Source organism: Ornithorhynchus anatinus, chromosome 7 (genome assembly GCF_004115215.2).
Source record: "Ornithorhynchus anatinus isolate Pmale09 chromosome 7, mOrnAna1.pri.v4, whole genome shotgun sequence".
NCBI lineage: Eukaryota > Metazoa > Chordata > Mammalia > Monotremata > Ornithorhynchidae > Ornithorhynchus > Ornithorhynchus anatinus.
The window spans coordinates 50,165,939-50,190,321 of record NC_041734.1 but is presented as its reverse complement, the minus strand read 5'-3'; the positions used below and the strand labels follow the sequence as shown (position 1 = coordinate 50,190,321).

Below are 24,383 nucleotides of genomic sequence, written 5' to 3'. Positions count from 1 at the left end.
CCAGTCTTTATAGTTTCAGAAAATGCTACTTAGAGGTTATTTGCTTACTAGGTCTTAGACCATCACTACTGAATATTTCACAATGGCAAAATAGAGTAGTTCCATAAGGACCACACTGAAATTCCAGTCTTGTTCCACAAGGACCTTTGTGCATCAAAATGAAACAAAATATAAGAGTCTTTAGAAAAAAATCAGAAATGGATCCACTCTGCTGTATGCATGGGTCATTTTCATTTTATTATCTCAATTTCTTTTATGGATTCGGGGACCACTGGTCAATTTAAATATTAATAATGTGATTAAATTTTCTCAGTGCAATGACTTGATATTATATTAGATGTAGATAGAAGCTCTTACAGTAAAATGGCACTGAAACATTCTTAGTACCAGAATCTTTTCGGACACCTGATGTATAGATGTTGGAATGAGTCACTTTCACATTATCATGAAGTTTGCTACATAAGCCATTTTTTAACTTTTGGGCTGTAATTCTAAAGAATGACATTTTATTTAGATAATATGTAATTTTCACATGGAAAAAGCTAGAGCTCCTAATGTGGATTTCTTTTTTAAAAGATGTGAGTGAATTTTAAAACGCTGTGGTCGTTTTGATTTTTGAAGTACCTTGGAGTTTTCAAAGCTTTACGATCACCAAATCTGTGTTTCTTAGGGGGGTTTTAGTTTCTTAAACTTGTTATATGCCATTAAACTGCTAGTGTCATAGATATTATAAATAAATCCAGTCTAAACATATGGAGATATTCCTTCATTGTTAAAGACATCACCCTAATCTAGCATGTTTTGTTCACTCATAGTGAATTTATGTCTCACTTAATTCATGGGCACACAAGTATTTTTATGTTTGCTGTAATCGTGTTAGGCTCCTTTCTTATCAGTCGAAACCTCCAGTGATTTAGAATTCAGCTGCAAAGTCAAGGATCAACTTTGCGTTTCCCAAGATTAATAGTTATTTTCACAAAATGATAGCTGATATGAAAGGTAACTTAAGTCTGGTAGGGTTTTCGTGTGCCTTAATTGACCAATATGTCTCATTCTTGAATATAATTTAATTTTGTGTTCAGAGAATCATTTTCTTTCAGAAGTTACTTTTGGGAAATCATTTTTGCTTGGCTGTACATCATTGAAGAATGCTACACTTTTGTTCTCGTTCTCTCCAGCTTGTATTTAAGTAGTCACATGTTCTCTTTTCCTTTAGGCCAGAAAATGTATGTCTGAGATGGTATTCATGTTTCTTCCTTCTGGAATCTCTCGGGCAGCCAGAGAGAGGATGCTGTGCTTCAGAGCCTTCTATTGGTTCAGCTAGCTCAGCCAGAAATTTAGGGTTTCCTTTTCTTCCTTTGCCCCTCTGTTTTCCTCACTTTTCAGAATTATATATATATTTTTAAATTTCAACTTGAATTTTCACAAGGTGCAAGAGCAGAATTAACTCGTAAAATATGAAAAACCACGTGTGCACTCAGCAGCGTTTTGTTCTTAGAGACACAGTTTCAAAATTCATTCATTGTCGTATTTGAGTGCTTACTGTGAACAGAGCACTGTACTAAGCGCTTGGAAAGCACAATTCAGCAATAAAGAGACACACTCCGTGCCCACAAAGAGCTTTCAGTCTAGAAGCGGGGAGTCGGACATTAAAACAAGTTAACGGGCATCAGTAGCATCAATATAAATAAATTATAGATAATGTACATATCAAAACAAGTAAACAGGCATTAATATAAATAAATAGAATTATAGGTATGTACATATATACACCAGTGCTGTGGGGTGGGGAGGGGGTTAAATAAAGGGAGTGATTTGGGGTGATGGGGAGTGGAGGGGGATCATAGAAAAAGTGGGGGCTTAGTCTGGGAGCTTGGCTCTTCAGAGAAGGTCAATCTGAATCACAATCTACAAAGGGGGAACAGGAGATGGCAGCGGGAACGTAAGGAAAGAAAACCCAAAGCGGACATTAAAAACAAAGGCCAAGATGAACAACCCAAGAGCGATAGGGCCCTCTAGCCAAAGGAGCAGAGTTTCCGAATCCTCGAGTCTCAGAAACACTCAGTCACGGCCTTTCCAACATTCTCAAAGTTGAGCTGGCTTCCCGCTGCTGCTGCTAACGATTGGTCATTCTTCTGGGGCCGAAGCAGGGAAGTGCTTGTAGCGTGGAGCCGTGGCAGCTTCTGCCCTGTCCCACAGTCCTCAGGAAAAGGGCATACTGCTGCTGATCCCTTCCCAGATTATTGGATGTGAACAGACTAATTGCTCTGGTGGGAGAGTCATGAGCGTTAACCAGAAAGTGCTTCTGATTGGTGGCAGGAGTGATGGTGGTCGCCACTTAGAAACATGTGATCAACCAGCGATGCTTATTGAGATCTTACTGAGTTCCTACAGTGCTCGCGCTGTACAAGCGCTTGGAAGAGCACGACAGAACAGGCACATTGCCTGCCCACACGAGCTTAGAGTCTAGAAACGTCAAACTAGAAGGAGGGAGGAAGAAACTGTAGTGTTTCTTTTTTAGAGGCAGAGGTTGCTGTTCCTCCTCCTCCCCCTCTTCCTGCGGTCGCTGCTGTCCCCGGGGCAGGTGAAGCCTTTTCGTAGCCACTTTGGGTCCGGACACACGATGTGTTGCATCAGAAACCTTTAAGGTGCAGCATCCTCTCGGTGGGTTGGCGGCCCTGCCCCGTGCACTTGTAGCTGTGGTGATCTGCACGGTCCAGGCGATGGGAACTCTGTTGCTCTGCCTTGGCTCACGATGGGAAGGCTTCTAGCCGCATGGCCCAGTGTCCCATCTCCGTCATTTTGTCTTGTTCTCTTCCAGTTCCTTCTCTGGCTCCTTTCCTCACCTTACCCCGATTCTCCCTCTCTCATTGTCCCCCTTTCGCTTCTCCCTCTGTCCTGCGTGAGGTGATGAGATTTCTTAGATTGAAATCAAAGCTTGTAGGTTTTGTCGCCGGGTTGTCCCAGGGAAAACGTGGAAGAGGAAGACCGGCAGCGAGATGGATAGAAACCAAATCAACGATAACGGAAGAACCATTAGCAGGGTTACGGATTGTGGCAGAAGATAGGGTGTTCTGGAGAAAATATATCCATAGAGTCGCTATGTATCGGAGATGACTCCGGCATTTGATAGATGGATAATGTGTGTGTGTGTGTGTATGAATATATAATGTATATATTATGTGCGTATATACATATATACAATATGTTTATATAATATAAATATTCTGTTTATAGAATCTAAATATAATATAATACTATACATTGTGTATGAATATATATTGTATGTGTGTGTATATATATATATAACTGGCATTCTTAATCAAAGAAGATACTATTGAGGGTGAAGTCCTTCTATGAAGAGGCCAGTATCTTAAGGCCATAGCCAAGTTAACTTAAAGGAAAATTGATGTAATAACAAATATATGATTAGTTGCTTTCTTTCTACTCTTTAGATGATTCTTAGTATTAAGGCAGTAAATACTAAATGATAACCCTCTAGATTGATTTTTGAATAATTTTTTTAAAATGGTATTTCTTACAGGCTTACTATGTTCTAAGCATTGAGGTAGGTAGAGACTAATCAGGTTGAACACAGTCTGTGTCCCACATGGGGCTCACAGTCTTAATCCCCATTTTACAGATGAGGGAACTGAGGCACAGAGAAGTGAAACAACTTGCCCAAGGTCAGAAAGCAGACAAGTGACCGAGGTGGAATTAGAATCCAGGTTCTCTGGCTTTTAGGCTCATGGTCTTTGCTCTAGACCACACGGCTTCTGATTTTGGAAAATGGAAATGGAAAAAAATGAGCCACACTGGAGATTTTGACTGGATATAAAATATATTTATGCTGTGGCAACAAGGCATATAAAGATTTTTGTGCGTAGCACCTAGTGTAAAACCAAAATCGCTGCACATGAAGATTAGTGGAAGAGTCACAGAAATATGCCGTGTTGGGGCAGGGTTTGTTATTTAACCATGAAGAAAGAAGTCATTTACCTGATTGAATAAAACAGAGTTTTAAAAATCATCAAATAACCCATTATTCCTGTAAAATATTTTACACTTATGTAAAGGAGTGTGGTGGTTGTTGATATTACTTACAATTTATTTTCTTGAACTTTCAAAAACAAGCCTTTTGAAATCTTAGAGAGTTTGCATAATGCTTGTATCATTTAGTAGCTTGTAATGGAAAGTTCAGTAGAGAGAGATGGGGCTTTTTGGTATAATTGTAGCATATTTGTTAAATTCATTTTTCCTTTATATTACCAAAGCTGTGAAATTCAAAAAATCTAATACTAGAAATAATTTTTGAGTGGGCCTGAAGTTTAAATCTCTCCAGTAATGAAGGAATCTTACCAGAATTATATACTGCAACTGTGTATAATTGTGTGAAATAAAAGCATTATCATTCAGTAATTATTCAAGAGTGCATTAGGGTTGTGCTTTAGTTTCACCTTAATTCTTGCTTTATTTTTATATCACGCTAATCTTTGCTTGTGTTGCTTATTTTGCATTTTCATTCCTTTTCCTCCTTTCCCTTCTGTTTTAATCCTCCCCCATTTTTTCACATGACAGGAAAAAGTCTGATCACATCAGGTACCAAATGATTTCCTTTGTTTCCCCTGCTTCCCCCACCTACCCAGTGTTCTCTTTGGCATGAGAAAAACTTATCATTAACTCTGCATTTCACTTGGATCACCTGCAATGGATGTATATCCTCTTTGTCTTCTAAAACCGAAAGAGGAGAGCGTAGTTTTAATAAAGGATGATATATCTCTCAAAACTTCCCCCTGTTCTCCTTACCTTTTTAACACAGGAAAGAGCATTTATTATAGTAATTCAGACTTTCAGGAGGAATAGTTGGGCTCATAGTAAAACACACTTATCACTCCTTTCCAAGGAAATTTTTCTTGGTTGTTAGTGAAGCTTTGTCTTCTGTGTTGCTTTCAACTGTTGCCAACATTAGTCTGTGGGGTAAAAACAGAATAGTTTTGTTGGGTAAAATATTTTTTAAGGGACCTATTTCCCCTTTGCTTTTCATTAACTGCCCTTCCTACATTAAAGAGCGTGACATGCTTTTGGTTTTCCATATTGAAATGATTTTTTTTTAAAGTAGGCTGTGATGTCTTTCCACACCTCCTATGTATGTGTTGATGCCTGCCCTCACATCCACATAGGTGTTTGGAATAAAACTGGAATGAATTGGAATGTTCAGTTATGAAACCATTTAATTTTAGGACATCTTTAGTTTTGAGTCGTAGAGTAGATCTGGAAGTGTTAAGTGTTAATAAGTTTGTTCGAACAGATAAACCATACACACATTGTTTTTCATGGATCACTGCTCTCCTAAGTAATGTTTTGTGGCTTAAATTTGTACTGTTTAAATGTGAAGTTGATGTAGATTATCTTTGAATAACTGCATTTTCAAGGAGCACAGTATTTTCCTTGCTTTAAGGAAGTTACCGTATGATCTTAAATAGCAGTGACTGAAAATACTGAGATATTCATGTTGCAGAGGGGCAGTCAAAGTCTCATACCTACTTTGGACAAGATCTGTTCAAATTATGCTGTGGATTATTTAATCCTTATTGCGTCTCATTCGTACAGAATGTAGAGAAAAGAGACAAATCCCATGTTCTCTATTTACATTTTAAAGGCAACACTGTTGATGTATGTACATCATATCTCTATTTTTATGAGGTAGGAGAAGATTATAGATTTGTTTACTACTTCCAGATTTCTCAAGGAGTCTCTTTCAACACTTATAAAATAGCAACAGGCGAACAGCCCTCTAGAGGAGATTTCAGAAACGTGAGGCGTTTATTGCTGAGGGTACCATACTTTAAATGAGGTCTTTTTTAGACTTCTCTGATATTAACGTGAATTGCATTAATATTCCCTTACTATGTTGCAGCGGGGACTTCAGTAAAACTTGAATTCTACATTATATTAGAAGTTTACGATTATTAAAAATCACTGCACATGATTGGATACTCACTTTTATCTGTTCAGAGATTTCCTCCATTGCATGTTGTCTCATGTGCCACAACTGTACCATTTCTTTTCAAGAAGAGATTGCTATATAACCTCTCTAATGATCTGGGTGTCGTAGAACAAAGAATGAGCCCCCAAATTCTTCTTCCTTTTCTTCCTTCTAATGGACTCCTCTGAATCGTACTAGATGCTTACTTTAATACACTGTATTTTAGAAGGTTGTAACTACTTAAATCTCTAAACAGCTATATAAAAGAATAAAGATCACATGTGGAGTAGCCACTCTTTCTGATGATTTCCTAGTTGATTTTGTGATTGGAATTTTTTTAAGGTGAAAAATGTGTCTAAACATTATGTATTTTTAATGTATGTGTATGTATCTATTACCTTGAAAAGATAGAATCTCTATTTGCTAATATATTAATTACTAATGTTTTGAAATATAAATTTTCTGGCTCTCTAATGTTTGTGAGAAGAAAATGTTTTTCCTTTTAGTAGTGATGTGTATTTGTGCTTCTTTTGAATGGCATGAGCCTGTGGACTGAGAAGGGTCTATCGAACCTTTGGCTTTTAATTATAGCAAATTAGAATTAGCTCATTAGAATTAACATGGCAAGCTAATCTATTTTGATCTGGAGATTGAAAATATTTTGATGACTCCTTTATATAATAATGAGCAAAATATGATTGCATAATTTATGTTGGTGAAACCACTCTGGGTATGCCATTTGAAATATGCTTGTATAAGAAAAAACTTGGGTGGAAAATAACCTGACTTTCGATTTCAGTTTTAAAATGATTGGTTTCCTCTTGTGCTTAGTAAATCAAATATGAAGTATGTGATTTTGCTGAGCTCAGTTCAGCAGTTCTGTCAGAGCAGAAAGTTACATGTTTTTTTTTTTAGCCCTGCTTGAGTGAGTGCACGTGATGAATTCACAGAGTTTCTCGTAGAAATGCTCATATTCATCAATAGTTTTACGACTAATAATTATCCAGTTCTTTTGGTTGGGTCACATTTACTGGTCATCTCAATATTTCAACTGCCAAAGAAAAATTAAAGGAAAACATTTGTTGAAATACAAGCTCATGTCACAGAGAAACTAAACTAACATCATTTAGCATCTTCAGTCACGATTTAAATTTATTTTTCAAAAATGCTTATTTCAATCTCATCTTGCACCCTCTTCCTTTCTTACAATAGAAAATCTCTCCCATTTCTCGTGGTGAAAATTACCATTCAAGAGATGATTTCTTCGCATACTTACATAAAGTACTGTTCCAACAATAATGAATTCCTGCATTACGTAATTAAATAAATTTCATTCCTAAAATTTTAAAATGTCTTCTATTTATTTAGGCGCTGGTTTTCAATACAGAATAATCAGCTGGTGTACCAGAAAAAATTTAAGGTAAGGACTTCCACTGAACTGTGTCACTTCGGAACCAAATTTATAATCAGCTACCCATATACCTGTTTCCCTAGTCACATTTTTTGATCCACAGATAATCCTATGTGAAATTGCTAATGTATTTAGTTCACAGAAATATGGTGAGAATAAAGAAAATTGATTTTTCTTTGGAAAAATGACATCACAGATGAGTGATCCTAGGTGAAAGCGTTGATAATCCATTTATTTACTTTGCCTAGAGTTTATTCCATTTCCTTTTGATTGAAAAAATTCTTTTCCTGGGGCAATAGAGGGTTCCGGGGAAGGATTTTAGGGAGAGGAAATTACCTTGTGACTATCGAAGCTACATGTGATTTAGTTTTTCTTTTTTTTATGGTATTTCTTAAGCACCTGCTATGTGTCAGGCACTGTACTAAGCACTCAAGTAGATACCAGCTAGTCAGGTCGGACAACAGTCCATGATCACGTGGGGAATCACAGTCAAAATCCCTATTTTACAGGTAACTGGGGCACAGAGAAGTGAAGCGACTTGCCCAGTGTCAAGTAGAAGACAGTTGGGAGATGTGGAATTAGAACCTAGGTCCTTCTGACTCCCAGACCTGTGCTCCTAACACTAGGCCATGCTGCTTCCATGCTATTTCAATTAGAAGTCTTACAACCGTATCAATACACTTTCAGTGAAAACTGTAGTGTGGAGAAATGGATGGTCTGTACTCAGGTTTAAAGTTTGTTTGAAAGTAATTTTAACTGCGGCGAAATGAGATTTGTTTCATTCTCTACTAGGACAACCCCACGGTAGTTGTAGAAGACCTGCGGCTTTGCACGGTTAAGCACTGTGAAGATATAGAAAGGCGCTTCTGCTTTGAAGTTGTTTCCCCGACTAAGTGAGTGGCTATTTAAAAACTAATAATAATTTGAGGAAAAAATAGGTCTGTGTTTGAATTGTAGAGTTTACTCACTTTCTTGAGGGTTTTAATGGGCAGCCGCTTTCCGTCCCCAAAGCCTCTGGGCTGGAGAGTTTGTTGCGAAGCGTCTCTGGGGAATAGAATGAAGGAGTGTTCTGTTTATATTAACACCAAAAGTACTATTACTCCTCCACTGGGGAATAGCTCTCTCTTTCTCCCTCACCATCCCTCCCTTCTGTCCTCTTCTCCATTCCTTGCCCGTCTCCCTTTCCCCCAGTGTTTCTTGCATTTCCTCTTCCTGATAAATAATTGATAAACCTGAAATGTGGAAACCATTTTGTTTTGCGCCCGAGAAGATGGCTTTGATTTTGTTTTCTTTCTTTTATAGAAGCTGCATGCTCCAGGCAGATTCTGAAAAACTGCGCCAGGCATGGATCAAGGCCGTTCAAACCAGTATAGCTACCGCTTATAGAGAAAAGGGGGATGAAGCTGAGGCAAGTATACACCAAAAAGGCAAAGTGATCCCTTTTAGATGAGAAATGTGTGACATGCCAATGGTTCATTGTGATGGGTGAGAGGATATTTATCAGTAAGTTTTTTTTGGTGTGGAGTCATAGAGCACTAGCACCTTCTTATGAGTAAACTAAACAGCGTGGCCTAGGGAATAGAGCACGGGCCTGGGAATTAGAAGGACCAGCGTTCTAATTTTGGCTCCGCCACTTGTATCTCGCATAACCTTGGGCAAGTCACTCTACTTCTCTATGCCTCAGTTCCCTCATCTGTAAAAGGGGATTAAGACTGTGGGCCCTATGTGGGACAGGTACTGTGTCCAACTTGCTTATCTGGTATCTACCCAATGCTTAGAACATTGCCTGGCGCATAGTGAGTGCTTAACAAAGGGCTCTGCTCACAGTAAGCGCTCAAAAACGACTGAACGAATGAATGAACAAATACTAATTATTATTATTAATAGATTTCTAATTTGAGGTTATAACAGACATCACTTGAGGCCGTGCTCCAAGCTGCTGTTGGACCAGGGGAGCAAACTTTATAGCTGAAGGACCTTATCTATGTCTAGTGGTTGGGGGTTCAGTTTCTGCCCCGCTTCATTTCCTGCCTCCTGCCCGCTCTGCCCTGGCAGCGGGTGAAGAGTGGTTGTGGATGAAGTTGGTTGTCCTGACGCCTCAATCAATCAGTTGTACTGACTGGATGCTTACAGTGTGCAGAGCACTGTACTAAGCGCTCGGGAGAGTTCATAACGAGCTTACAGCCAAGAGGGGGTGACAGGCATTAATGTAAATCGTGGCACAGTGGGAAGAGCACGGGCTTTGGAGTCAGGGCTCATGAGTTCGAATCCCAGCTCTGCCACTTGTCAGCTGTGTGACTGTGGGCAAGTCACTTAACTTCGCTGTGCCTCAGTTCCCTCATCTGTAAAATGGGGATTAAGACTGTGAGCCCCACTTGGGACAACCTGATTCCCCTGTGTTTACCCCAGCGCTTAGAACAGTGCTCTGCACATAGTAAGCGCTTAACAAATACCAACATTATTAAATAAATAATTTATAAGATGGAATTTACAGATCTGACCTCGAGCTGCCATGCAGCCTGACATGGTGGGGTTGCTCACACGGCAGGCATCCTCGTTCACCAGCCCTCCCGGCCCCGGGTTGTGGCCAGCAGTACTGAAGCGGGAATGGGGGCCTCAGGACATAGAGCACCTAGGGGTCCCCACCCTGAGCCCTGGATGAAGTGCTCTGACGAGCCGAACTGGATGCGTCCACTGAGTTGCAGTTTGCCCACCACTGCTGTGTGGTCTGCTATCTATAGTCAGTCAGTCAGTTGTATTTACTGAGAGTTTACCATATGCAGAGCACTGTAATAAATGCTTGGGAGAGTACAGTATAGCTATATAATAATAATGTCGGTTTTTAAGTGCTTACTATGTGCAGAGCACTGTTCTTAGCGCTGGGGTAGATACAGGGTAATCTGGTTGTCCCACGTGAGGCTCACAGTCTCAATCCTCATTTTCCAGAAGAGGTAACTGAGGCACAGAGAAGTTAAGTGACTTGCCCACAGTCACACACTGTGTGACAAGTGGCAGAGCCGGGATTCAAACCCATGACCTCTTACTCCTGGCCACGGTCCCTGCCCCAAGTGAGCTACCATCTACAGCTTACAGTGGAAGGTGGGGAAAACCTTGTAAATTCATGCAGAGGTAAATGCTTTGTCAGGAGCTGAGAGAAAGAGGCTTGTAGATCGGAATTGTATGTTGAGGGTAGAACTAGACCTCAGGAAAAAAATGGTGCTTAACCAATACATCATAATGATGGTAAGGGTGGCATATTGATTTAATAAAGTTATACTTTTCAGACACATAGCCCCGAGGCTGTGTGCTACTGAAGCTCCAGGGTCTGCTCACAATCACCTTGCCCCCCCCAGCCTCACCTCGCTATTCTATTATTATTAACCCAGTCGGCATGCTAACCTTTTCACCGTAACTCAGTCTCACCTATCTCACCACCGACCCCTCGTCCACGTCTTCCCTCTGGCGTAGAACGCCCTCCCTCCTCATATCAGACAGACAATTACTCTCCCCCACTTCAAAGCCTTATTGAAGGCACATCTCCAAAAGGCCTTCCCTGACTAAACCCTCTTCTCTTTTTCTCGCACTTCCTTCTGTGTCACCCTGACTTGTTCCCTTCATTCATCCTCCCTCCCAGCCCCACAGTGCATATGTATACATATATATATATATATCTGTAATATATTCATTATTCATTTATGTATGTATATTAATGTCTGTCTTCCCTTTTAGACTGTGAGCTCGTTGTGGGGAATGTCTTCTTGTTTACATTGTGCTCTCCCAAGCACTTAGTACAGTGCTTTGCACACAGTGAGTGCTCAATACATAGAATTGAATGACTGACTGAATGACTGAGTGTAAAGGGCCTCCCAGAGGTTCTGTGTCTGGGAGAATTGCTGGGAGATTCCCCATAAGAGCAGAGAGTAAGTACTTCCTATTTGTAGAATTTAGGGACTTGGGCAGTTTTTAAAATGGGGTTTGTTAAATGCTTACCTTGTGTCAGGCACTGAATTAAGAGGTGGGGTGGATACAAGATAATCAGGTTGGTTGCAGTCCATGTCCCACATGGGGCTCCGTCTTAATCTCTGGTTTACAGATGAGGTAACTGAGGTAAAGTGAAGTGACTTGCCCACAGTCAAAGAAGGCAAGTGGCAGACCCAGGATTAGAACCCAAGACCTCTGATTCCCTTGTTCTTTCCACTAGGCCATGCTGCTTTTCATTTTTGTGGTGGGTTTTGTGGTGGTTTTTTTTTACTGGGAACTGTTGGCCTGGATGCTGATTAGTCAGCCATCCAAACAATCCATTTTCATTGTCACTGTCATCATTTAAATAACATTTATTTAGCAACTACTTTTTGTAAAGTACTATACTCTCAACTTTGTATATAATAGCAGTTAAAGGAAAAGTTCCTGTGTACCAAGTACGTTCTATGAAAAAACACAGTGGTATTTATTGAACACTTACTGAATGCAAAACACTGTACAAAGCGCTCGGGCGAGCGCAGTTCAATAGAGCTGGTAGACAGGATCCCTGCCCTCAAGGAGCTTAGCGTCTAAAGAGGGAGACAGACATCACTATAAATTACTGGTAGGAGAAAGGGGAGAGTATAAGGACATGAACAAACTGAACAAGCACACATACAAACACTATAGTCATATACTCGTGTGCACATGCATAGAAGTTTGCTCGGTGATTTTCTGTTGTTAAATTTTACTTTTTCTTTCAGTTTTTCCTCATCCCGTGCATCTGCCCTCCACCTTACCCCACCTTTAGATTTTGAGCCCTTTGTAGACTAGGAAGGCTATCCGATTCTGTCCACGAATTCTGTCCAACAGTCAGTGATAGTGTTCTGCCGCTGAAAGAGTTGAACCAATGCCATTAGTGGTGATTGTGTTTATTAAATACGCCTAGATGATGATTACTGTGTTCATCTGGCCATTCTTATTTTGGAACTAGCTCTCAAGTAACACCATTTCTACTATAATCTCCCCGGGTAGAACTGCATTGTTCAATCAGTTTCTTCATCTACAAAATGGAGGTGATGATGATCCCTTTCATTCATTCAGTTGTATTTATGAACACTTGCTGTGTGCAGAGCACTGTACTAAGCGCTTCGGAGAGTATAATGGAGCAATAAACAGACACATTCCCTGCCCCCAGCCAGTTTACAATCCCAGTTTTTCAGGCTGATAATCTCCCACTAGGACTTATTTCAAGCCCTTCGAGCCCCTTAGGATGGAACAATTGTAAATACAAGGTGATGGTTTTTAAGTCAGCGAAAGCTCTTATGAGTTTTGTTGCAGAGGTTTTTAGTTACACAGTTTGTTTCGTTCAGGTCCAGTTCATCTGCAGGGTGGCTTATTTCCTTCAGCGCAGAAACATCCTTTAGAGCGATGCCAAAGTAACTTTCCCCCTTTTCTTGATTATCCTCCAGAAGCTGGATAAAAAATCATCCCCTTCTACGGGAAGCCTCGAGTCTGGCAGTGAGTCAAAAGAGAAGTTATTGAAAGGAGAGAGTGCTCTGCAGAGGGTTCAGTCGATTGCCGGCAACGGCAATTGCTGTGACTGTGGCTTGGCGGACCCCCGGTGGGCCAGCATCAACCTCGGCATCACCTTGTGTATCGAGTGCTCGGGCATACACCGGTGGGTAATCTCAGGAGGGCACGGGAGGGGGGGCCTCGTCAGCTCCGTTTGGGGGACAAGAAATGAAAGAAAAGCTTCATTTGTCACCGACCATTTACAGTGCCCCCCTGCCAGCGCTATCATTAGCAGGCAGAATTCTCTTCCGACACCCTAGTCCTGGATCCCTCAGAATAATAATAATTGTGGTACTTAATGCACTTATTTTGTGCCAGGCACTGTACTAAGCACCGGGGTAGATACAAATAAATCGGGCTGGACACCATCCCTATCCCACCTGGTGCTCACAGTCTCAATCCCCATTTTAAAGTTGAGGAAACTGAGGCACGGAGATGTGAAGTGACTTGCGCCCAAGGCCACCCAGCAAACAAGTGGCAGAGCTGGGATTAGGCCCAGGTCCTTCTGACTCCCGGGCCTGTGGTCCATCCACTCGGCCACGCTGCTTCCGTATTCATTCAGGTTTTTCTTTCATCAGACATCTAATTGGTTTGGAGCCTCAGTTCTCCTTTCGATGAAAAGAAGGAAATGTGTGTGTGTTTACGGAGCTCTTTGCAAAATTATAGTGGAAATACAAGAAGAAGAGAAAATTGCCTTCCGGGAACTCGGCCTACTTATTTGCATTTGTGTGCAGGGCCGAGTTGAGCTGTATGTGCTTTGAGAGGGTAATTGTGACGGGGGGAAGTAATATTCTGGTCTGAAAAATGTAAATCGGAAGATCAATAGAACTAGTGGAAGTATTTTGGGGTAATAACATGGTTCTTTTCTATTTAGGAGTCTAGGGGTCCACTTTTCAAAAGTGCGGTCTTTAACACTAGACACCTGGGAGCCAGAACTTCTAAAGGTATAGTAGCTTTTTGGGAAAACAAGAAATGCTTAATAATTTAAAAATGAAAAAAAACGACAGGGGGAATTAAATTTGTGGGGTTTTAATACTTAGATTCTTAGCCAGACCTCCGATGAGACTAGAAAAAAGTTGAGGCAAACGTCATATGTGTCGGAAGCTCTCTGGTAAATATGACATGGTAATGATGTCTGTCAGAATTGTAACTTTTGTGAGGTTGTTCATCATATATATAGAACTCCTGATGACAAATTCCTTTTTATTCTGCTCTGGTTGTGTTAATTACAATTTTGACTACCCAAGTTATTCTTCACTTTGAAATCCAGTTTGTTTGTTTGTTAGATTACTTGCATTAATCAATTGATCAATTAATTGTGTGCAGAGTATGGGACTAAGCCCTTGGGATAGTACAATACTATAGGGTTGGTAGGCACAATCTCTGCCGTTAAGGGTTTTATAATCTAATTGGGGGTACAGATATTAAAATACAGATGGGGAAGCAACAGATTATAAGAATATGTATGTCAGTGCAATGTCAGGGAAATGAGTAACAAAATACGTAAGGAGAATGGACCCAAGAGCATGGGTGATGCAGAATGGAGGGCAGATAGGGTGGGGAGAATGAGAGGTTATTCAGGGAAGACTTCCTGGAATAGAATGTGGGTAAAAGTTTAAATAGCTCCAAATGAGCCCCTCCCCCAGAATTCCCTTTTATTGACACCTTGATTTATCTAAGTTACTTTTTGATTTTTATATCAGTATGGATTACGATGATATTATTAGAATCTAAAATTTAATCCCCCAAAAGCTCCTGTTATGCAGGTTACTCTAAGTGTGACTTTAAGACTCTTAAAATAGTATTAGTTTTTGCTAAGAAAGATAGTTGTTTCCAATAGCAGTAAATCCCACACATATTTTTCCTTAAAGTTCGTGCACAAGTTGTATTCGAGAATCTGACAATTTGTTTTGCCATATGGATCAGTGGGAAAAACCAGGCATGGGGGGAGAATTCAAAAAACCCTTTGGTTAGCTCCGTGAACACATAATTCAAAGAAGGAAATTTTGTTTTTTGACCCAGAGTCATAAGTTCTCTGAGTCATTCATACCCAAGAGGGTTGTGGTAGCGAGGAAAAACACTCATGATCTTCAGATGAAGGGAGGCTTGACATAAATCAAACATGCCTTAAAAGAAAAATCAAAGGGCAGTATCACTCCAATTTGGATTTGGACTTTATCCAAAAAAAAAAATAAACCTTAAATCTATCTGTCCATTGGAAGTGAAGTCCAAAACAATTACAGAAGCATTTTAAACCATCTGATGTCAGAACATTCCTCTTTCCTCTTGTGTGGGTAATTTTCAGATATTGGTGAAGTGCATGAGGGAGCAGGGTAGCATCTGGTAGCACTGAATTGATGGAGCAAAGAACCAACTTTTTTGAGGAGAGAATCTTTTAGGGAAGGACCTCCAAAAGCCGAAAATCTCCAAGGCTGGTCTTGTGCTCACAATACAAAATGGGAATCAGGATTAAAACTTGTACTACTTTTTTTTTTGTTGAACATGGACTCCCTTTTAGACTTTGAACTTTGATGTACATTGAGAAATTGCAGAGTTACACAGTCTTATTGGGCAGAATTGTTTGTTGCTGTTACTTACCTGGATGATTAAAAACTGTTTCTTAAGGACTGTGAAATGTATTCCTCATCCTTTAATTTTTTATCATACAGCTTATGTGTGAATTGGGCAATGATGTTATAAATAGAGTTTACGAAGCTAAAGTGGAGAAAATGGGAATAAAAAAGCCACAGCCCGGACAAAGGTACTGATTTATTTAGTTTGTATTACTTCTGAAATGTTAGAACAAAGGTGCGGTGTCTTCTTTTTTAGCTGAAAGGCACTTGGAGAAATTTTCATCCTCCAACTTAATAACTACGAGATGGTCAGCGAGTAGGTGATAATGTAGGTGAACTCCAGAAGGAAGAAAAATCAGAGTTCTTAAGTTTCTATATATGACATATTTCTTTGCTGATAATTTGCTAAACGGCAGTAACACTGAGGTGTGGTATTTCTGGTACCTTTATTACAGGTGTTGAGTGGTTGATATACACTGTTTGATTGCATTTTCGCCTGAGTTTCTTTCCACCGCTTTCCAACTACATTTGAGGGAACAACTTGAAACACTGAGATGTCTGGGTTAATGAAGTATTTAGAGACAGTCGTTGCCACTCCACAGTGCTTTTATGTACATACTTATGTGTGTTTGTGGGTGTTGTGAGTGTATCTCTCACTTGTTACCTTATTTTTTAGTAGTTATGGTTTTAAATTTAATTGAGTGTGACGATCAGACAGCTTTCCTTAATATACCTCTAGGTTGCCTGATGAATAGGATAATGCATATAGGGACTTATTTGTCCCCTTTGCCGATGATCTATAGAAATTATAATTCAAGTGGAAATCGGTAATGTGCTAGTCCAGGAGTCAGTAAATTACGGCTTTCGGCCCATATCTGGTTGTTCTTCGAAACAATTTGGCAATTGTGCCAGGGTTGGAAGGCCAAACTATTGAAACCCAGAATTCCTCTGCAGACTAAGTGGGGCCACTGGGCTGTTTGGCCCAGAGAGAGGGCTACCTGCTACAAAAAAAAGGTTTACTTTAAGGAAGAAATAGTCTGCATTTTTATGATCCTATACTGCCATTAACTATTTCAAATCCACAAGTAGCCATTAGTAGGTTTGATTTTTCATATTCTCCCCCTTCCCGCCCCCCCCCCCCCAATTGCAGTGACAAGATTTTGGTAGCACAGATTAACTAATAAAAGGTTTGGCATTCAGGAACCCTACTAGTTTATTCATTCAATCATATTAAGCATTTACTGTGTGCAGAGCACTCTACTGAATGCTTGGGAGAGTACAATATAGCAATAAACAGACACATTCCCTGCCCAAAAGGAGCTTACAGTCTAGGGGGGATCCAGACACTAATATAAATTAATATATGAAATATGTATTTATATAATATAACTATAAATACATTTTATATTTACAGGTACACTTTGAAAACAGATGTAGGGGAAAAGTTTCACGACAGGGGTTAGGATAAGAGAAATGATTGTCTAATCTGTGATGATCAGATGTGTTGACATTTCTTTCCCTTTCTGATCAACCACTGAGTCAGTTTGCTGTGAATCTTTGAAAAAAAAAATGTGGTTACATATCATTTAGAACAAAACAAGAAGATTCTGAGTGGTAATCTTTGAAAATCTAGAAGTGGTAACAGAACAGTACTCTAATTATAAAATTAATCACAAAGAATCACACCAGTTTTTGTGTTTGCCAGGCAGGAGAAAGAGGCCTACATCAGAGCAAAGTATGTGGAAAGGAAGTTTGTAGACAAAACTTCTACTTCACTGCCTCCAGATCAAGGGAAAAAAGGTGTTTCCCGAAGTCATGAGGAAAAAAGGCACAGTATCTCTAAAACAATACCAGGTGATCAAGTCAGGACGCCTGCCAAGAGCTCAGGTATTAACTTTTCTTTTATCGGTCTTGTATATTTGCTTATACTTTGGGATAGCCAGATGCAGGTAACCAGAACTATCGTTGTCCAGGCAGTCAGAGAAAAAGTAGATTTCTCTGTGTGTTTCTTTGAAAAATTACACTTTCTTCTTTTTAATGTATCCCTAATCGGATAGTCGGAGGCTGAGGGGTTATGTCTGCCCAAGTATAGCGGAACCAGGTGTACATAAAAGGGGGAGAGGGGAAACTGATTCTTGAATCATCTAAATTTAAAAAAAAAATCATTATCTTACTAACCTCCTGATTTCCTCATTTCTTTCTTCCAAAACTCCCCCCAATAATAATTTTCCCGCCCTTTTCCCTTCTTCCCGCCTGCTCTGTGCTTTGCTAACTTGCATGTTCCCAGCGGTTGCTGTAAATAGTGACGAGGCCAGGCGAGAATCTCTGTTCTGTCCTGATGAGCTAGACTCACTCTTCTCCTACTTTGATACCTCTTCAAAACTGCGTAGTAGTAAGTACTACCGTTGTGGAGCCTTCAGAGTCCGTGCGTTCGAGTCATTGTGCAGCGTGGCCATCTCTCCATGTTAATCCATTTTGTCGGAGCTACCGCATCGCTTCCTCTAATGAAATAATCGAAGCTTTTTACTCGTCCTGATTCACTGTTGGGGGCCGGGGCGGGGCGGGTGTCCACGAAATGCAGAGCTTCCGTTGCTCTGATGGTTTCTCTTCTCCTGTCACATCATACCCATGCGTATTGAGGTCTGGAAACCCATTCTGGGATGCAAAGTCGAAGGCCGAATTCAGGATGCAGTCCAAGAGCTTGTTTTATTATCATGTTTTCTGTGGAATTGATTCGCTAAATGGCATGAGGTCTAACCACCAGTTGGCTTCTCTTTAAAATAGTTAAAAGCAATGACAGTGGAACGCAGCCTAGTGCCGATGACGGCAGAGAGCCTCTACCCTCCGTGGCTTCGGCCAATAGTTTGTGCGAACCAGGTGAGCTTCTGTTCAAAATGAGACGGCCTTTCAGTTTTGGCATTGGACCGAGTCAGTCTGTCGATCGATGGTATTTATTGAGTGCTTACTGTCTCAAACGCTTGGGGAGAATACAGTATAACAGAGTGGGTAGTCACGTTGCCCACCCAAACGCTTTGCCGAAGTTGTTTCCCTCTAGAAATCAGTTCGGACCCCGTCGGGAACTGGGTGAGTTAGAAGACTTCGAGTTTGAGGTGTATCGAGCCTCTGGTTAGACACTGAAGCAGAATGCCAACGGGGGAGAGTTCCCAATGGAAGAGGGAGAACGTAAAGCTTCCCATCGGACTCAAATTAATCGGAGAGGGGGCCCGTTTGTGTCTCTTAACAGACCTCAGATAGCTGATCAGCTTATGGGGAAGTTCTCTCCTCATTTGCGCTTGGGGTTAAAAACAGATGAGCACAGGGGCATTCGATTGAATCAGGCTGAATGCTGCACCTGATGCAGAAAGAGAGATGCAGGGATTCTTGTACTCTTTCTCGTCCCCATTCCTTTGGGCTAACTATTCTTTCAAGGAGAGTATCAGAGATCGGTGAGGAAAGTTCAAGACCAGATGGGGTTTTCTTCCTAACTGGGCTCCTTTCCTCCTCTCCCGCTTGGTCCCTGGCCCCTCTACATCTATCGCCTTGGCTTGGGAAATCTCAGCGGCATTGTGTGAACCATAACCCACCTGTGAGGATCTGGGTGTCTTCCTGCCCAGCTTGGTGGTTTAGGCAGCGGGGAAACAGGGACGACTCTTTTAGTGATTCTGCGTAGCTCAGCACCACCTCGAAATAGAGGAATTAGAGGGAGAGAAAGGAAGAGTCATTGCAACGAGCAGGGTGGAGCTTGCTGAGCGTAATGGAAGGCCGGCAAACCAGTAGTAGTGGTTTTAATCTGGCCTCTGTTTGCCACCTACGGTCAGCAGCACTGCTAGAAGCGTTGGGCAAGTGTTTTGCTTCTTGGAGTGAGGGTGGGGGCCGAGGGGGAAGACTTAGGGAAAAGAGCCTACATGCAAATCACCCCTCTAGTTTTTGAGGTGAGCATGAAAAATTCCCACAGCATTCATTTAACACAACCTTCTATTTCACTCCAGGCCCAACTCATATTTTGAGAAAGTGTAAAGGCATTGTTTCCGTCTACCAATATGCTTCGACTCCCACCTTGCCATGAAATGTAGACTTGCCTTCATTGACGGTTGCTCTTTTCAGAGGGAGAAAGACGAGATGCTTCTGTATTTCTTGACTCTAAATATGTTCACCCAGGACTACGACTGTATCGAGCGGCATTTGAAAAAAACCTTCCGGTTATGGCAGAGGCTTTGGCTCACGGAGCAGATGTGAACTGGGCGAATCCCGAAGAAAACAAAGCAACATCACTTATTCAGGCTGTTTTGGGGGTAGGAATTGTTCTCGTGTTCATTAAGATTTGCTCGGGGCCGGGGCAAGAAATAAGACGTCTCCTGATTTCTTGTTTGAATTGGATTTGGTACAGTTTTGGTGCTCCAAAACTGGTAAAAGGGGAAGTCCCTGTTCAAGATATAGTAGTGAGATGTGAGAGTATTTAAGGATAAATTTAATTTTGTTGAATTTCCTTCAAATGAACTTCAAGCAACACAATTAGTGAACATCCCTTCCCATTCCTCAAGCCTGTAATCGTGACAATATTCATGACTGCTCTTTCTTTCCATCTTCAGAATTCAGTCATTTAGCAAATCCTGTTGTGTTTTCCACCGAAACATTTCCATGATCTGTCCCTTCTTTCTGTAATGGAATTTAAGTGCTTACTCTGTACCACGCACTGTTCTAAGCCCTGGGTGGGTACACAGTCCCTGTCCCACATGGGGCTCATAGTTAACTGTGGCACAGAGAAGTTAAGTGCCTTGCTTGAGGTCACACAGCAGATAAGTGGCAGAGCTAGGATTAGAACCCAGGTCCTTCTGACTTCCAGGCCTGTGCTTTAACCACTGTGCGATTCTAGGCCTTCTCTGTACAAGCGATCAACGTGCCGTATCCCAGCTGGGTTTTTGAATCAGCCTTTGTACAACTCTTTCGGCCTCTTTCCCCTCACTAGAATATACTTTGCTTCGTCGATCATTTTTCTAAAACATGTTTTTGCTCATTCCTCCTCACATCCATATCTGAGCACTGGATTTAAGGCACTCCATCACATCTCTCCAGTGTACTTATTTACTCTCTTCTCCCAACATACCCCTGCTCACACTCTTCGTTCCTCTCAACCTAATATAATCACGGTGCCCGTTCTCATCTCTCCCACCACCTGTCTCATGCTCACATCCTTCCTCTTGCTTAGGACTTCCTCCCCCTTTCACATCCAACAGACTCAGTCGGTCGTATTTATTGAGCGTTTACTGTGTGGAGAGCATTGTATTAAGTCCTGGGGAGAGTCCAGTACAACAATATAACAGGTATGTTCTCTGCCCACACGGAGCTTACAGCTAGAGGGGAAGACAGAGATTAATATAAATAAATAGAGCACAGCTCTCAACACCGTTCAAGCCTTTCAGAAATCCCTTTTCTTCTAGGAGGCCTTCCCTGACAAATTTCTAATCCCACCGTATATCCTGTCAAGGGCCACTTTAGCGCTTCTGGGCTTAAACATTTAAGTATGTGCAACAACCTGTAGCACGTAAATACTCTTTTACTCAAGATTTACACATGTAAAAAAATAAATGTATTGAATGCATGTACACATCCCATGTATTTTAGTTTCTGTCGGCTCCTTGAGGGCAGGGATCAAGTTTGCTAGAAATAGTGACAGCATTTTTTAAGCACTTACTGGGTGAAAAGCCGTGTAAGAAGAACTGGGAAAAAGTACACGGGTGAAAATTGGTCCTTAGCTCTCAAGGGGCAGAGAATCTGCAGAGGGTGGAGGGGGTTAAGCACAGTCACTAATAATCTTTTACTCTCCCAAGAGCTAGACTGTAAGTTCGTTATGGGCAGGGAATGTCTGTTATAGTGTTATATTGTACGCTCCCAAGTGCTTAATACAGTGCTCTGCACATGTAAGCACTCAGTAGAGACGACTGATGGATTACAAGGGCATAGTCTGCATAGAGTAGGTGCTCAATACGTACAAATGATTGTTAACAGTGAAATTCCCAGCTTATTTTGCTATGCCACAAAATGGTGGCCTAATTCCAAACGATTGCTCGTGAACAAATAATAATTATGGAATTATGGTATTTATTAAGCACTTACTACATGCCAGGCACTGGACTAAGCGCTGAAGAGGCATAAAGCTTTTGTCTGCTGATGTTTGCTGGTTCGGGATCGTATTTGATGCCTAAAGTAGCTGGTAAGGCGGCGATGGGCTTTTAAGATCAATTCTTCTAGAACTTGTATATTGATTTCGGGTCCGGTTGGTGGCTTTTGTCTTGCAGGGTTCTCTGGTTACCTGTGAGTTCCTCCTGCAGAACGGGGCCAGCGTGAACCAAAGAGATGTGAAAGGAAGAGGGCCGTTACACCACGCCACGGTCCTGGGCCACACAGGGTAAATGGGCTTGCGGTTGTTTTGCTTTAAATTTCACCCCAATCCCTTGGCTGTAAAGACCTGCTTGGGCCCTATATTTTGCATCTGAGGCCCACCTGCACCCGTAGACATCAGTGCTCGGCCCAGATCCAAAGCCTTGGGCAAGTCACCTCACTTCTCTGGGCCTCAGTTCCCTCATCTGTAAAATGGGGATGGAGACTGCGAGACCCACGTGGGACAGGGACTGTGTCCAACCCAATTTGCTTGTATCCATCCCAGTGCTTAGTACAGTGCCTGGCACACAGTAAGCGCTCAACAAAGCCCACAGTTATTATTAGTATTTCTTCTACTTATTGGACCCACGTGGGGTGTGTCGGGGCACGTGAGAGGGAGGCAGCCAGCAGGACATGTTTGCTCGAATCGCAGTTGAGCCTCTTGTTTTCTAAAGTTTCCACCAGAGAGGTATAAATCAGCACCTTTTCATAATAATAATGAATATTACTTATGGTACTTGGAAAGTGCTTACTGCATGCCAAGGACTATTCTAAACACTGGAGTAGTTACATGCTAATCAGGGTGGATGCAATCCTTGTCCCACAGTCTAAGTAGGAGAGATTAAGATTTAATACTCATTTTACAGATGGGGTAACTGAGGCACAGGGAAGTTAAGTGACCAGCTCAAACTCATACAGCAGGCACGTGGCAGAGCGGGATTAGAACCCAGGTCTTCTGACTCCCAGGCCGATGGGCTTTCCACTAGGCCATGCTGCTTCTCCTGCGCTGCCTTTTGCTTTTTGTTTACTTAGAGGTTGTCAGACAATCCTTGCTGTGACTTAGCAGATATTTTCTCCCTGCTCTTTCCCGTACCCGGGCCAAGTCTCCTAGAAACACTAATTATCTGACATACAACTTTGCCGAATTTTGAGGGTGCTTGCAGTTAACTGTGGGTGTGCAGGTCTCTACTTAGATATTATAATTGTCTTAAAACACTCTGTTCGAAGGCTTTTCACCGTGATGGTAAGAGAGCCTTCCTAGAAATGGTGACGGGACTTTTTTTGTGTTAAATGGGAATACTACAGGAGCTTTATCCACTGTTCTATTCTCTGCTTTGTTAACGTGGTTGCTTTAAAGCCCGTGTGCAACTCTTGTGATGATTTTGCAAATTCCAAATCAGATATCGGTTGCAAAGAGTTGATATTTTTCTCCATCTTTGTTACTAAATCCTCATTTAAAAGCAAGTTCTGTGGATGATACAAGTAATAATAATAATCGTGGTATTTCTTCATCGCCTACTCTGTGCCAGCACTATACCGGGCGTTGGAGTAGATAGAAGATAAACCATACTGGACATAGTCCCCCTGCCATAGGGGAACCCTGAGAACAGGCGATCCCCGTTTTTACGGAAGTGGAAATTGTGGCACAGAGAAGTTGAAATGACTCGCCTTAGGTCACGGGCAGGCAAGTGGCAGAGCTGGGCTTTGAACTCCGGTGTTCCCAAGGCTGTGCTCTTTTCACTAGGCCAAGCTGCTACTCAAATGTATGGTAGATTGTCTGCTGTGCATTCAGGTGTGTTAAAAACGCATGCTTTCACTGTGCGTTTTGGCTGTAACGTTGTGAGGAAATCAGACGTTGTTCAACAGTGCTACAGTTTGGCTACAGTGTGTGGCATGTAGGAATGGGTGAGTACTACAGTCTGGATTTTGCAGGAACAACCCCAGAGGTTATTGGAGAACTATGTGTACTGAGTTTAAGTGGCTGAATGGCAGTTGAGAATTCCACATCCTGTGCTACTGAAGCGATTGATAATAATGACAAGTACAAGTAGTTCCTTTGACACTTAACGGACCTTGAATTTTTAAAAGGTGCGTTTTCTTACAGAGAAATGGGCTTTAGAAATTCCTTAGTTTGATTGAGATCTTCACCCATTTACTTTAGTACTGGAGGTCCAGGGAAGTCACGTAGGCTTCAGCCTCATCCCCGTTGCCATCGTTCTCATCATTGTGGGCAGGGAATTTGTCTACCAACCCTCCTGTATTATTCTCTCTCAAGTGCTTAGTTCATTGTTCTGCACACAGTAAGTGCTCAGTAAATATGATCGTTTGATCCTCCCCACTGTTATCACCTTCAACATCAGCAGTCATTGAATATGCCTTGAAACATACTCAGACCTCCCATATTCTGAAAAATACAAAAGCACCTCTCGGGTCCTTCGTCCAGCGTGTCTCTCCATCTCGTTTCATTCCTGTATTCCTTGTATTGGCTTTTTATTCCTGTCCTCAGGGCTTCCCTGCCAGTTCTTTCCTTGACCTCTTCAGGTCAGGAAATTGCATCTTCACTTGGTGGAGATCATTTTCTAGTGACTGTCTTTGGACTTAATCCTAACCTCTGAACCATACAAAACCTTCTTGACCTCTTTTCAGTCAGTTCTTAGAAGTATTTATTGAGCACCGACTCTGTCCATTGAACCGTACTAAGTTTTTGGGAGAGTTCAGT

At 41.5% G+C, this 24,383-nt stretch overlaps 1 protein-coding gene across 8 annotated transcripts in view; it reads left to right on the top strand.

Moving 5' to 3' along the window:
• Positions 1–24,383, top strand: part of ACAP2 (ArfGAP with coiled-coil, ankyrin repeat and PH domains 2) — a 135,704-nt gene that overhangs the window by 96,228 nt on the left and 15,093 nt on the right. For 4 of the 8 annotated variants that reach the window (XM_029068199.2, XM_029068198.2, XM_029068202.1 and 1 more), the window contains 12 exons: positions 4,579–4,599; positions 7,355–7,406; positions 8,190–8,290; positions 8,700–8,805; positions 12,830–13,038; positions 13,807–13,876; positions 15,602–15,693; positions 17,211–17,392; positions 17,793–17,897; positions 18,290–18,382; positions 19,664–19,797; positions 21,802–21,911. In XM_029068199.2, coding sequence (XP_028924032.1) covers positions 4,579–4,599; positions 7,355–7,406; positions 8,190–8,290; positions 8,700–8,805; positions 12,830–13,038; positions 13,807–13,876; positions 15,602–15,693; positions 17,211–17,392; positions 17,793–17,897; positions 18,290–18,382; positions 19,664–19,797; positions 21,802–21,911 — 1,275 coding nt within the window. The remainder of the gene's footprint in view (positions 1–4,578; positions 4,600–7,354; positions 7,407–8,189; positions 8,291–8,699; positions 8,806–12,829; positions 13,039–13,806; positions 13,877–15,601; positions 15,694–17,210; positions 17,393–17,792; positions 17,898–18,289; positions 18,383–19,663; positions 19,798–21,801; positions 21,912–24,383) is intronic. The other 4 variants (XM_029068201.2, XM_029068200.2, XM_029068203.2 and 1 more) reach the window with 3 other exon arrangements.